We start from the raw sequence: 15,990 nt of genomic DNA on the forward strand, positions 1-15,990 counted from the left end.
GCCCTGGAGAGGGTGAGGCAGTCAGTCAGTGTGAGCTTGTAAACAATTACTGGCTTGAGAAAACAGCTACTGCCACCTGTGGTTGGCTAGTTTGTCCAACAGATAGCTGAAGTGGCGGACTCAAAATCTGAGATGAAATCTACTGGGTGTACTGTTTCATGGTGGCATTGGAATTTGGATTTATGACCAGCTTGAATGGATTGCATTTACTGACAGCACAAGGGGAACTAAAGAGAAAAGTTATTTCTGCAACATGTGAGTGGCACTTGGATGGCATATGGTAATATGGTTCCTCTGATGGGTGTATAGATGGCACCTTTTCATTGGTAAGCTTAGTGCCCATTGCATTTGCTGTTTGAATATTCTGGCCTGTACTTGTGGTCAGGGACAGTACTGTAAGTGGTTATACATTACTCTAATGCCATAGGTTGTAGTACAGTTTTACTTCCATGAGTTTTTTTTTTTTTTTTGGCCTGTCAATGTTTTGTAATATTGCTGGATTCATTGGATGCCTAGTGTGAAACTGATAATTGCATAAGAATAGTTTTTACAGTTATTAATTCAATTAGTTGCCTTAAATTTCTTAGTTAAGTGATTTTAAATTAAGTGCTGAGCTCTAAACTGAGTTTTGTTATGAAGAGTATGCACCATTGTGTAAAGAGTACCTTGTGTAATAAGGTTGTCATTTATTCAAGGTAATTGGGGCATGTACATTCAGGTTTACCTAAGAGTCCTACCTTGGGTCACCATACAGCAAGGAAGTGTTCATTTCAGTGAATTGGTTTGAGGCTGTGTAATTTGTCATGTTCGTAAAGGCTAATATTGTTCTATTTTTCAGATAAGCAGAATGTATTGATATGTAACTTGTATTTATTGGCCAATCTGAAACTAAAGTGATATTCTGTGGTTGCAACTACATCACTCCAAACCATTGTTTATACATTTACTAAGTTACCTAGTGGAAATTGTCTGTGACATCTTGTCAGCAAATCAGCCACTCACGTATGATAAGAAATTTTCTTTAAATGTATGGATGTCTAATTTAACTTAATAATTGATTGCAAGTAATCATTCAGATGAATAGGTAGAAGAATGTTATGAGACAACGGAAAACTTAACAGAGAGAGAGAAAAGAAATGCAGGTATTGTTATGATGGATGATTGGAATTCGGTAGTTGGTGAAGGACCACAAGGAAAAGCTCTGAGAAAATTTGGACTGAGAGAAAGAAATGAGAGAGGGCAAAGATTGTTGGAATACTGCAATGAAAATTTCATGGTAGTTGGAAATACTCTATTTGATAACCAAAAAAGACGACAGTATACTTGGATATCTCGAGTTGACAACAAACGGTATCAAATTGATTACATAATGATACAACAAAGATACCAAAATTGCCCAAAGAGTGTCAAAAGCTATCCAGGGGCAGATATTTATTTAGATCATCTATTAGTAATAGCTGAGGTTCTAGTTAAATTGAAAAGAACCTGGAAAGGACAGAAGAGAGAGCACATTAACTTTGAAAAACTGAAAGACAAAGGATTGTGAAAAACTAGAGAATGCATATTGTGAAATCATGATGCAAGGACAGGAAATGGAATGCACAGAAGGAAGATGGGATCATTTTAAAAATGGGATCAAAAAGGCAGCTTGGAGTCAAGGAGAGAAAAAAGTAAAGAAAGAATGGGTAACACCAGATATGATAATGACAGGGTGTATACAACCCAGGACAACCAGGAGATCCAGGAAAAACCCGGGAATTTTTTAATCTGGAAGAAAACCGGGAAAAATCTCGGAATTTTTTAGAATTCAGGGAATTTTTCATTGTTTTAGTTTTCAGTTAATTTTGTAATTTTGACTGGTAAGAACCGATACTCTAACAAAGGATATTACTGTATCCCGCTACTGCAGAATAATACTGCAGCAATAAAACATGAACTAGAGGAAAAAAAAATAAAAAAAAATAATAATAATAAATAAAACTTGAATTGCAAAGGAAATGCGCCATATACAACAACAAAACACAGTGCTCATACAAGCGTCTGCCAACAGCAAAATGTGTAAAAGACTTTAGAGAGAGTATGCAATGCTTCATAACAACAAATTGCCTCCCATGAGCATGACGTCACAACTGTTTACATTTAGATTCGTTTTAACTGTTACGAGTGGGATCATGCGCATGCGCAGTTGAGTCGATGAGTAGTACTTTCTCCCACTTCTGGCTACAGAAATGTGGTTGTTGGCTGTTGGCAGTCGCAGCAAGCAGCTAGATGCAACTGGGGACAATTTTACTCCTGCTCCCAACCTGACAGATTCATGCATGTGCATCAGGTCCGGATGTAGGTGGTGAGGTGAGGAGGTGGGGCAGGGGGACAATTCATATTCTTGAGGAAAAAACCCCTGTTTCACAAAGTGCCTAACATCCATCGCACTTTGGTACTCATGTGATTTTGAAACGCATCCCTGTTGGTTTTTGAACAAATACTAAGCTGATTTCTGAATGAATCATAACTTGATTTTTGAATGCGTGTGCATAGTATAGGTGATGTCTATGTCAAAAGCGTTGTTATAACTGCTAGCGAAATCCATAGGTTCACACTACTGGAGTGGAAATAAGCGACTAACAGGAATAACAGGTAATAAAGATTACGTATTATCTCCTCGGTGTATCTAAGAAAATGAAATTTTGACAGAAAATTTTTGGTCAAATCGCTACACTAGGAAGGGCCAGTTGCACAGTCCCCGGTTAGCAGTCGCTTAAGTTCTATTCTGGAAGTAGTTTGGAAGATGCGTTGTAAGAACATGTGAAAATGCCTAACTGGAGAATAATCGCATGACAACTAAACCGCTGATTCTGGCAGGGTTAGTGAAGTTAACAGGCGAATAAGTTTTGACAGTGGCAGGAATAGTTCCGGAATTAGTGATGACATGATTGTTTGTTAGAATGAGGAAGGAGAAGAAACAGGGACATCACACAAATTATGGATGAATATAACAATTCTAAATTTATATAAAAATTTCGTTTTACTGCTACATTTCAATCTCATGCTTGAGAAACTGGGGTGTATGAATGAAATGTGAAACTAACATAAAGCTTTTTTGCTTGTAGTAGGCCTAATAGGCATTTGATATTGGTACTTCATGAATTATATTCTGTTGTGTTATAAAAATGACCATTTGCGCCAAAAGAGCCTGGTTCATTTGATGTGTGTTACAATTGCTGCAATATTAGAAAGCCTATTTTGTTTTATCTAGCAGACAGTGACAAAATAGACGTAATCAGTTCGAGAAACCACACCAGTCTTGGGTAGTATTTGTATTAAGAATTTTGCAGTATTAGACTACGACATTTCGATTTTTCATGTAGCAAAACGTTTGACGAACTGAAACTTCCTGGCAGATTAAAACTGTGTGCCGGACCGAGACTCAAACTCAGGACCTTTGCCTTTCGCGGGCAAGTGCTCTACCACTTGCACTTGCCCGTGAAATGCAAAGGTCCCGAGTTCGAGTCTTGGTCCAGCACAGTTTTAATCTGCCAGGAAGTTTCATATCAGCGCACACTCCGCTGCAGAGTGAAAATCTCATTCTGGAAACATCCCTCCGGCTGTGGCTAAGCCATGTCTCCACAGTATCCTTTCTTTCAGGAGTGCTAGTTCTGCAGGGTTCGCAGGAGAGCTTCTGTAAAGTTTGGAAGGTAGGAGTCGAGATACTGGCAGAAGTAAAGCTGTGAGGATGGGGCGTGAGTCATGCTTGGGTAGCTCAGTGGTAGAGCACTTGCCCGCGAAAGGCAAAGGTCCCGAGGTTGAGTCTCGGTCCGGCACACAGTTTTAATCTGCCAGGAAGTTTCATATCAGCGCACACTCCGCTGCAGAGTGAAAATCTCATTCTGGTTTGACGAACTGTGTTGAGGTAATAAATTCTTTCGCAGAAGGGAAAGCATGCCATGTAAAGCTGTAGCAAGATTAGAGAGAAAAAATGCTAGGAGCTAAGGATTGAAGGAAAGTGTACCGTCTTGCTTGTGTCTTGTACTTACTGATTTTATGTATCCTCCATTTAGTTTTATGTCAAGCAAAAGAGAAAGTTATTGCCTAGTGGTCAATAAAGAGCTCTTGTTCTACAGATTACAAATAATGCCATCAACTAAGGATGTCAAACCGGCCGACTGAGAGCAGGAGAGGCACCACAGGACAGTTTAATTTCCACTGTCCTGAATATAGTTTGATGGCATCCATTACAAAATATACGCGTTTAAATTCCACAGGGCGAAATACAGTGACGTGTGATAGAAGAATGCTGTGTGAAGAGGCAGGGAACTGCACTTTGGCACACTGAAGACCAAGTAACATGCCTTACATTTCCTCGAGCACATATGTTTTATGTATCAGACTTCAGAAAGATGTGCACTACAAATGAACAAATTTTTGAAAATTTGATTTTTTTCTTTTAATTTTTGACATCTTATCTCAAACTCTCGATGGAGGATGACGGGGGGAGGGGCACCACTATCTAGTATTGCCCAGGTGCAGAAATATCGTAGATCCAGAGCTGATGCACAGAACAGTCTGAATTATACTGGGGAAGTGTGTAGTCTCCACATGACCCGTGTTTACATTTAGTGATTTTGCTGTTTCTTCTTTGTTTACTGCTCTCTCGTCAAATGAAAACAAAGCGGATTTCTGTGGCCGGGATCTGTCGAGTGAATTAAAATACATTACATAATTACGGAAGGCTAAAATATGTTATTAGTTTCAGATTTTATTTTATTTCCATTTTTCTGACAGTCAAGCATTAATCACGTTGGAGAACAATGAAGTTATTTTTGTTGGTTTGCTAAAGAAATTTGGCTTTCATTAATCTTTCCCGCTGAGGCATTCAATGTATTTGAAACGAAGTGTTTAATTCCACACTATTGGCTTGTTTTAACTGCATACTGCATTTCAGGTGCTTGTTTTCATCTTCTAGCACGTATGGCATTATGCCATAATAAAGAACCAAACAGGAGACAATACAGTACTGGTACTCCCAGAAAATTTACATCCCGAAAACCACACTGAAAAGCTTAATATCAGGTCAAGACCTACTTCATTGAGAATCTGGACATACGAATGTGCACTTCAAGTATGCAATTTAAATGTGCACATTTTAGAATGGTTCACGAAATTCCGATGCATTTGGAGTATGCTCTGATGTCTTGTTTCTTTTATGACATAATGTAAGATCTTTTAATGTTTGACACATACGAAAATACGGGCTTCCTGCATCATCGTAGCTGAGCAAGCGCGGTGGCACCTGTTATCTAGCGCTCTCTGACAACTACTGGAACGAACCTGTTCCTAACATGTCGCAGGGAAATATTGTGAATGGTGGTTTGAAAAGCGTTACTTTAAAAATAAATTTCCTTTTACGCAAGTTGGACTATATGTGAAAATGTACAAAAAAATTTCCTAAATCACAGAGCGTTTGATTCTCATTTAAAAATCAACTCTTTGATGACGAGCCATTTAGAGGAATTTCGAACCCATAAGATCAGACACCTATGTCGTTATTATGAGCAAATTGATGTAGTACTACGGGATGCCCTATCTCCTTTCTGGTAACTAATTTATTTGTGGAAAATTTTGAGGACAAGTCACTGAACTCGGCTAAAAATTTTGCTGGAATATTTATGTGATGTATCCTAAAGTGTAACAAGCACAAGAAAGATCAACAGTATACATTATATATGAAAGCTTTGCTTTTCTAGTAGCAACAGTGCGTATATTAATTTAAAACATTAACTTTCCTGTTCGTGTATTCGCGCTACTTAACAGTGATGTTGCTATTGGCTGAGAACATCACATGATCTATGGTTTGAATATCCACTGTCATCAGCTGGCGAGATCACGTGACTTGAGCTGTGACTGGCTTACAGAAGCACATCGCCATCTCGTTTTCAATGATTTGGAAAGGAACATGCGGTGTTTGGTGGAATTTGAATCAAAGATCTTTCCAAAACATGTTTTTCCCTGTGTTTCGTTTTCTAACGTGCTGGGAAATTCTACGCCCATGTATAAAAACATAATCATTCGAGGGATTGAATAGTTTTACAATTCCTAAGGAAAATCTACTGTCATTTAACATGGAAAAAGTGTGTTTTCACCCGGGAGAAACTGTATTTTTAACCGGGAAAAATCCGGGAATTTTTTTTCTTGTCTGTGTATACACCCTGTAACGAAGATGGATGATTGCAGGAAATGGAAAACTGTAAACACAGAAGAAGGGAAGCACAACTACAGGAGGTTAAATAATGAATTAAGGAGGGAGACAGAAAAAGCAAAGTAGAAATGGATGACAGAAAAGTGTGACAAGACAGAGAAATTAGAGAAAGAAGGAAAATATGATTTGATGTACAAAGAAGCAATGGATTTGACATTCATGGAAAAGAGAAACAACAATGGACTAAAGGAAGCAGAGGCAGCAGACAGTAAAATGGTGAATGAACCCCAAGAAATAATGAGAAGATGGGAAGAATATATAGAATGGCTATATGCTGCAGACAGCCGAGCAAGTGAAGGAGACCTTGGGACTGAAGAAGAAGATAAAGTTGCAGATGATGACAAAGGAAATACAATACTAACTAGTGAGATTGAAGAATCTATGAAGGAGATGAAAAATGAAAAGGCAATGGGGATTGATGAGATTCATACGGAACTGTTAAAGTCATTGGAGAAAGAAGGGAAAAGGGAGTTGATTGAATCGTGTAATGAAATATACATGACAGGAAAATGGCCAAAGGACTTTACAGAAAGTATCTTAATACATATAGAAAAGAAAAAGAACAGCAAAAAGTGTGAGGAACATAGAACAGTGAGCCTGATATCGCATGCAGCCAAAGTCTTGCTGAGGATGCTCAGCAGAAGGCTATATGGAAAGCCGAATTGCGTAATACGAGATGAACAATTTGGTTTCAGGCGAGGAGTGGGAACTAGAGATGCCATTGGGCTAGTGAGAGTGATAGGGGAGAGATATATGGAGAAGGAAAGGAAGGTGTGTCTTGTGTTCATTGATCTTGAGAAGCCTTTTGACTGTGTCAGATGGGACAAACTGATGAAAATCCTAAGGAAACAGGGAGTTGACTGGAGGGACAGACGGCTAATTAGAAATTAATATTTGAACCAGAGAGCAAGAGTAAGGATAGGAGATGTGATGAGTGAAGAAATTGAACTGGGAAGAGGTGTAAGACAAGGTTGTTGTTTATCACCAACACTGTTCAATATATATCTGGAGAAAATTATTAGTGAAAGTTTTGATGGAAGGAGAGGAGTTTGTATAGGGGGTCGGAGAGAGGAGTGTATAAGATTTGCAGATGACATGGTTGTGATGGCAGAGAGTGCATGAGAGATGGAACAAATGTTAGATGGTCTAAACACAAAATTAGAATAATATGGAATGAAGATTAACAAGAAGAAAATAAAAAGCATCGTTATTGGAGGAAGGGGAGAAAATGCCATACAAAAATAGGGGGAGAGGAAAAAGAGCAAATGAATAACCTCAATTTCTTGGGAAGTATAATAATGGATGATATGTATTGCTCAACAGAAATTAGGAAAAGAATTGCAATGGCTAAAGAAGGATTCAAGGGGAAACAGAAATTACTTTGTGGACCACTAAACAAAGATCTGAGGAAAAGACTTGCCAAATGTTACATCTGGTGCATTGCACTATATGGTGCGGAGACCTGGACATTGAGGAAGGAAGATGAAAGAAGATTGGAGGCACTAGAGATGTGGATATGGAAAAAGTGAAATTTGAAGACCAAGTAAGGAATGAAGAAGTATTAAGAGTTGGAGAAGAAAGAAACATGCTGAAAGTCATCAGAAAGAGAAAACGGAACTGGATTGGACATTGTTTGAGGAGGGACTGTATATTGAAGGAAGGAATAGAAGGAATGGTGGAGGGGAAAAAGGGGAAGAGGAAAAAGAAGATATCAAATGCTGGACAATATCAAAGGAGACAAATATTCAGAAATGAAAAGACTGGCTATGGACAGACAAAAGTGGAAGAGGCTTAACCCATGACAAGACCTGCCATAAGGCAGAATACCATACTACTACTAATTGATTGCATGCATAAAAGTATTGTTTCACAATTTTACCTTTTTTGTCTGTTGTATAAATGTAATTAATAAATGTTTGAAAGTGTGACCCTGCACTCTTTTATCCCAGAACTCACTCCACACCACCCTGCAGTACAGTAGCAAACTGCTCATCTATTATGACTGTATTGCTCAGTTCTGATTGAACTTTCCACAGTGTAATGATGTATTTCAAGGTACTCTATGTCAAAGGAGCAAATTTTTACAATCCTATATAAAATTAAACCCCCTGTGGTGTTGGGGACTAGAATAGGCCTACAGCCATTCCTTGCCTGTCGTAAGATGTGACTAATGGAGGTATTTTGATTATTCTTTGGACTTTTGAAGGTTTTTGCTCTTTTTGCATTGTTAAAAATTTTTTTCTCACCTTTTTTGGCTTTTTTAATTCTAGTCCTCATTTTGAGTTTGACCTCCACTTTTCAGATTTTACAGAAGTGCAAGCTGTTTTGGGATGGACACCTTACTGTGGTGCATTAACTCTCCACTGAGCACTGTTATCTTTTGCACCTATCAATCAAGTGGATCTATCTTTGCACCTGAAATGCAGCACAGTACCTGATCTATCATGATGGGGTTATAGTGTACCCTCTCAATGGTAGCCTCCTGACAACACATAGATCGCACTGCCGATACCTGAGCTGTAGCCCCCTGTCAGCCAAGGAGCACCAGGACTCCAGGCAATGGTTGCTATGCCAGGTGGCCTTTGCATTAGTGGAGTGCTGCCCACAGGGAGTGATGGGCATTGGAGCAGATGATCTACAATGAAACGGATCAAACATAATGGTCGTCGTGCCAACATGGCTGTCTCAGCAGTCAGGAACAGTGATTTTAATGCAGAGGTTTACAATCCTATGGCATTTCTATCTCTGACCATGTGTCAAGATGAGAGCCGGGTAAGGAGAAATGGAAGTGGACAGTTTGCCAAATTCTTGGTTTGTTCCCAAACCGATGGCAGATCTTTCGCTACAATGAAGCCACTATTTTTTGTTGGAAATATTGAAAATTGGTTTGTGAAGGTTGCTGCAACAGAGAAGCTGAGAACTGCATCTTTGCTGATAGAAACATCGCATGTCAATCAATCATGGGCACTTCAGGCCATGTCAAGAAGGGAGACATACCAGTCTCCATTTCTCCTCATAACAAGCTCAGTATAATTTGAGCTGTTATCTTCGATTGGGACCTAATGCTGCAAACTGATGAAGAGCTGTGTACTAATCTGTCATGGAGTCCATTTTGTTCACCACAACCAAAGGGGACTCAAGGATAATAGAGTGGACGCTCTGGTAATGAAATAATCACACCAATCTTTTCCATTTGCCACTTTCTCAGACCTGCCTCGAACTCTCCTTTAATGGAACTGTAACAGCTTCTATTACCATCTGACCAAACTCCATCATTTAATGGTTACTTACTCCATAATTGGCATAGCACTTCAGGAAACACAGTTTACAGCAACACACCTCCCCGCTGTGAAAAACTACAAACCTCACTCTACCAATCACATTAATGTTGAGAGAATGTCTGGTGGGATCTATACACTCATACACTCTGATACTTCCAGTGAACACGTGCCCCTTACCCCTGCACTAGAGGCCATGGCCATTAGTGTCTACCTGTCAGTCCAGATGACAATGAGTAATGTTTATCTGCCCACAGATGGACCTTTCCTTTATCATGAACTGTTAGTTATTGGGGGAATTTAATGCCCATTATCCTCAGTGGGGGTGGTAACACTATATCTCACAGAGGCCGAGTACTAGAACATCTCCTTTCAGAATTGGACGTCTCCCTACTCAGCACTGAGGCTGCAAGACATTTCATTGCAGCCCACAGAACATACTCAGCTATTGATCTCACAGATCACACCCTGAGTATCTTACCCCTGATTCAGTGGCAAGTTCATGGCGATCTTTGTGACAGCAACCATTCTCCTATCATTCTCTTCCTCTTCACTCATAGATATCTGGAACATGTTCCACATTGGTTGCTTCAGAAAGCTGACTGGGAAGCATTCTCCTCTGCAGCCAGTCATGTGGTGAATATTGAAAAAGTGTTACAGGATGCTATTGATACTATTATTCATGCTGCAGCAGCAACAATACTCCACTCCTCTGGCTCATCCTGGTGACTGCTGGTGCCACGGTGGTCTGAAGATACAACCACAGTTATCAGAGAATGCTGCAGGTTGCTTTAACAGTCCAAGCACTTCCCCTTTATGGATAATTTAATAACATTCGAGGTACTCCAGGTGAAAACATGCTTTTTAATAAAGAAGAGGAAGTAGGAGTGTTGGGAACAATATGTATCATCTATGCAATCCCACATCCTGTTGTGAAGGAAGTAGGAGTGTTGGGAACAATATGTATCATCTATGCAATCCCACATCCTGTTGTGCCAAGTTTGGACTAAACTCCGCTGCATTTTTGCCATCTGCCATCCGTGGCAGTTCTTGGCGCCCTTGTGAATGGTAACATCTGCACTGATCCTGTGGTATTTGCTGAATGTTTTGTGGCACACTTCGCTGAAATGTCTGCTTGCAGTAATTATCACCCTCATTTCCTGACCCAGAAACTTCTCACCAAGCACTACCTGCTATTTTTCCATGCACACGGTTCTCTGTCATACAGTGTCCCTTTTAGTGAATGGGAGTTTCGCAGCACTTTGAATGTGTGTCGAGATACGATGTCTGGACCCAAAAAAATCCACAACCAAATGTTGAAACATCTTCTTGCCAACAGCATGAAACATATCCTTGTGATTTGTAGTTGCATTTGATGGGAAGGAGAGTTTCCCTCTCAATGGCAGGAAGGTATTATTATTATTATTATTATTATTATTATTATTACTATTATTATTCCTGGGAAAGGATACTCACATCTCCTGTATTTGTTGGTGCCTTGAACCTGAAGGGCATATATCATGATTCCAAAGTGGAATTGGGAAATTTGTGCTAAGGTCTTATGGGACCGAACTGCTGAGGTCATCGGTCCCTAAGCCGACACACTACTTAATCTAACTTAAACTAACTTATGCTATGGGCAACACACACACCCATGCCTGAGGGAGGACTCGAATCTCCAATGGGGGCAGCCACACAGACCATGACAAGGTGCCGCAGACCGCGCGGCTACTCCACCCAGCATTCCAAAGCAGCTTTTGGGCTTTCTAGTCAACCACATATCATCTGGTTTGTCTGAAATCTGCAGTGCGCAATGCTTTTGCACATTTTCAACATCTGATTGCTGTGTTCTTTGAACTACAGAAGGCATACAACACCACCTGGTAACATCACATACTACTTGTATCTATACTGCATGAGTGGGATTTCTGGGGCAGTTTACCCATTTTTATCCAGAATTTCCTATCTCTCAGACTTTTTTGGGTCCAGATAGGTTTGGATCTCAGCAAGAAATATATATGGGAAACTGGAGATCCTCAGGGATCAGTCCTGAGGATAATGTTGTTTGCTATTACCATCAATGGTAACGTAAATGCAGTGAGCCCCAGTCTCTGCATCGCAGTATGTGGATGATCTTTGCCTGTACTATGCCTCTGCATCATTGTGCACTCTGAGTGCCAACTTGTGCCAACTCCAGAGCACTGTCTGGAGAGTACATGACTGGGCCCTGAATCAAGGCTATCAATTTTCTCCTGCAAAATCATGAGTTCTACATTTTTGCGGACTCTGGGCTGTGCACCTATCTCCAGAAATTTATCTTGGTGATAGGTACTTGAAGTCGTTGAAACTTTTCAGTTCTTAGGTATTTTATTTGACAATAAGGTAACTTGGCTGCCACATGTCCGCTGGCTCAAGGCAACTTGCATGAAGAAGCTAAATGCTCTCCATTTTCTGAGTAAGTCCTCATGGGGCATGGACCACATAGTTCTTGTGAGGATTTACAAAGCGCTAATTTTATCCCATTTGGACTACCAACGTGTTGCTTATAGGTCGGTAACACCATTTGTACTGAGCTTGCTGGCTCCTGTTCACCACACTGACGTGCAGTTGGCAATGGGGGCTTTCCGTACGAGCTCTGTTGACAGCTTCCTTGTGGAAGCCAGTGTCCCACCACTGCTGGTTAGACGTCAGCAGCTTCTGGCAAATTATGCAGTCACAATCTGTCAGATGCCTACTCACCCATGTCACTCAAACTCTGTTCCACAATTAACAGTCAGATTGTTTGCGCATCACCCAAAATTGGGTAGACGAGATGGGATCTGACTCGATACTCTACTGGAGGACCTCGAACAGCCTCCTTTAATCTGTGTTCCTAGAGCTCCCTCTCAACACTGCATATGGTCTGTACCCTCTGCTGTGATACAGATAGATCTCTTTTGTGCCCCCAAGAAGGATGCTGATCCTACCCTTCTCTGACACCTGTTTTGTTTGATCCTCCACCATTATTCTAATTCGGTGCGTATCTACATGAATGGATCAAAAGTCAATAACAGAGTTTGTTATGCTTTTGTACATGCAAGGGGGACATATGACCCACTCTCTGCCAATTGCCTGCAGTGTTGGCTGCCATATCTCAGGCTTTGAGGTATGTCATATCCCTGGCCACTACAAACTTTCTGATCTGTAGTGATTTCATGAGTTGCTTAAGAGGCATATCTCTGTTCTGTCCCAAAAATCGTTTGGTTGCCAACATCCAGGACCTACTTGTGGACCTTTACAACTCTGGCAAGAAAATGACCTACATCTGGACACTGAGCCACACAGGCATTCCAGGAAACGAATTTGCTGACCATCTAGCTAAAGATGCAAGTACAGTTGATCAACTTGATGTCAGAATACCGGGCACTGACTTACAGTAACAATTGCAACAAAATATTTTGAGACTCTGGGAATTGGAATGGCAGGCTACTACAATCAAAAACAAGTTGAGAGCTATTAAAGGGTCTGCTGATGTGTGGCATAACCACCAAAGTGTTGCATTTCCTGAGGAATGGTGGATTTTACACTAATAATACCCCTCCACTTTCAGTGTGAGGGGTGGTGTGCGGAGAAGAACCTCCACCTGCGGCAGGTACCCCCCATACGACTGCAGGTTACTTTCTCCCCCTGACCTTGTTGTGCCTTTAGACCCTCTTGTGCTAGATGCTGCATGGGTTATCTCTATTTTCTTTTACTTATCATTCTACAACTACTGTCATCCCCATTTTGAAACTCTTTGATTTCCTTATATAGTTATAGTTGGAGCAGCCAAGTCCCCCCCTCCCCCCCTTCTTTTTCACTTTTTACCTTTTTAAGTGTTTCCCTCATGAAATGGTGGGACTGATGACCCAGTACAGGCTTATTGTAAATGATGGACCCGTTTTCAAAAATTCGTATGTATTCAAGTACAAATACAATGGGAGGAAGCTTTATACCAATGAAAAGAGGAAGTTTGAAAGTTTTTGGTGGGCGGCGGCAGGCGGGCAGGCAGTGATGGTTTCAGAAGCAGCCGGTAGATTTCACGCAACAATAAGTCTGTCATTCCATTTCACTGTTATTTGTGAGTGAGATGGTGGCTGTGGAGCACAAGGTTTTCTGCATAATTGAGTTCGCAAAAAATGAGTTGCAAATTGCAGTGCAGTTGGCATTTCATACCCAATTTGGTATTCAACCACCAACTGGCAAAAGCATTAGCCATTGGTTTAAACAATTTAAACAGACTGAGAGTGTGTGCAAAGAAAAAAGAACAGGCTGACCGTGTGTGTCAGAGGATGATGTCCAACAGATTCAAGAAAGTTTTCTGTGCATTCCCAATAAGTCTACCAATAGAGCCAGTCAAGAACTTGGAATACCCCAACCAACTGTATGCAATGTTCTGAGATGGTGTTTGCTGTACAAGCCATACAAATTACAAATTGTGCAGGCTCTCAACCCCAAAGACAAAGAGAAGCATCTTGCATCGTGTGGTTATGTGCTAGCAAAGATGGAAGATGACCCATTTCTACAGCATGTAATTTTTAGTGATGAAGCTATGTTCCACCTTAGTGGAAAAGTCAACAGACACAATGTTTGCATATGGAGTTTGGAAAATCCACATTCACCATTGCAACGTGAAAGAGACTCACCAAAGATCAACATGTTCTGTGCCATATCCTGTACAAAGGTTTATGGACAATTTTTCTTTGTGGAAAGAACTGTAACGGGAATCATGTATCTGGACATGTTGGAACAATCGCTGTTCCCTCAAGTTATGGAAGATTCCCAGGACTTCATTTTCTGACAGGATGGAGCTCTGCCCCATTGGCACCATGATGTATGAGAATTTTTGAATGACTCCCCTCCTCAGCACTGGATCGGTCTCCAGGCACTCAAGGACCTAGCTCTGCACTTCTGGCCATTGAGATCTCCTGATCTCACACCCTGTGACTATTTCTTAAGGGATTATGTGAAGGAAGCTGTTTACATCCTGCCTTTACCAACCACCCTGAATGATATGCGGAACCGGATCACTGCTACCGTGCACTCTGTAACAGCAGATACGCTTTCATGTATGTGGGGCGAGTTTGGCTATGATGTTTGCCGTACAGTCAACAGAGGCCACATTGAACATTTATAACATTTATCCTTATTAAATAATGATTAAAAACTAATTAATTACAAATTATTAAATTGATACCAAACATTATGAAAAAAACTTTGAAACTTCCTCTTTTCATTGGTACAAAGATTGTTCATTTTGGATTTGTACTTGAATAAATACAAAGTTTTGAAAATGGGTCCATCATTTAGAATAACTCTGTGGTTTAGTCCTGTACACATAATCATCATCATCATAATCTAACATTAACTGATAATGTTTACTAGAAAAACTTTTCAAAAGCAGCTTAAGCAGTGGCTTATGATGACATGGCCATTACCTTAGAACTGTCATGAGGAGAAACTCCAACTAATTCTCTAAATGTTATGAGTATGTTTTACAAGCACAAAAGAATAAAGAGTGTCTACAATGTAAATGAAAATTGTCAAGAAAATTTGTTAAATTATGTAAATCAACACAAAACAACTGTTTGGATACAAAACTAATGTGTATTTGTTTGTGTTTAAAGATGAGTGGAATAAGTGAAAGAAGTTTAAGTGCTGCAAGACACCGTTCTGAGATTGAGGCTGCACATCGACAGATGGAAACTGAAATGCTCATTTGGCAGCAAACACTTGACCAGAAACAGAAGGAAAGGTTGCAGAAAGCTGAAGACACTAGGCTGCATCATCGTGAGACTTATCGTAGGGTATGTTGCACCATTTGGTTCTACCATTAAAGAAAATGATCTGAATATATGTAAGCTGATGTAAGTAGCTAGGAGGGTAAATATTAACTGCTCATTCAGGTATGGATTATTTTATCCCATCAGAACTATACTGTTTCTGATAGGCATCAATTCCAGTCTGTAAACTGATGATAAATTTATTAAATCTGCTGTACCTAAAATACACAGTAATTTTTGTGATAATGTAGTGTCCTTTTAGGAATGACAGAGAAGAAAAAACTAACAAAATAACTAACCTGTATCCAGAAAAGTTCAGGGCCCATAATTAGATGTCAAAATAGTTGGAGCAGCCAGTAGCTAGTAACAATATTCGTCACTCAATAACTAGCAAAATAGGTAACTGTGTTTAGATAATTACAATGGAGGGGTAGTAAAAATGAGCAGCACCAGGTGCATCAACCAATGTTCTGATGTTAAGGTAATAACCGTATGTTACTCTACATTGTGGAATTAGCACTATCATACAATATGAGAAGTGAAATGGACTACAGTCTTGAGGACTTAATGACAAGATATTTGTATATAGATGAGTTTATGGAAGAAGTAAGGAAGTTGAAATGTTGAGGCAACACAGTCATCCCTGTAGAAACTTGCT

The 15,990-nt window shown here is 40.1% G+C and overlaps 1 protein-coding gene across 5 annotated transcripts in view; it reads left to right on the forward strand.

The window, feature by feature from the left end:
• Positions 1 to 15,990, forward strand: part of LOC124723040 (coiled-coil domain-containing protein 177) — a 291,118-nt gene that overhangs the window by 238,165 nt on the left and 36,963 nt on the right. For all 5 annotated transcript variants that reach the window (XM_047248217.1, XM_047248218.1, XM_047248215.1 and 2 more), the window contains one exon: positions 15,177 to 15,356. In XM_047248217.1, coding sequence (XP_047104173.1) covers positions 15,177 to 15,356 — 180 coding nt within the window. The remainder of the gene's footprint in view (positions 1 to 15,176; positions 15,357 to 15,990) is intronic.

Source organism: Schistocerca piceifrons, chromosome X, assembly GCF_021461385.2.
Source record: "Schistocerca piceifrons isolate TAMUIC-IGC-003096 chromosome X, iqSchPice1.1, whole genome shotgun sequence".
NCBI classification, from domain to species: domain Eukaryota; kingdom Metazoa; phylum Arthropoda; class Insecta; order Orthoptera; family Acrididae; genus Schistocerca; species Schistocerca piceifrons.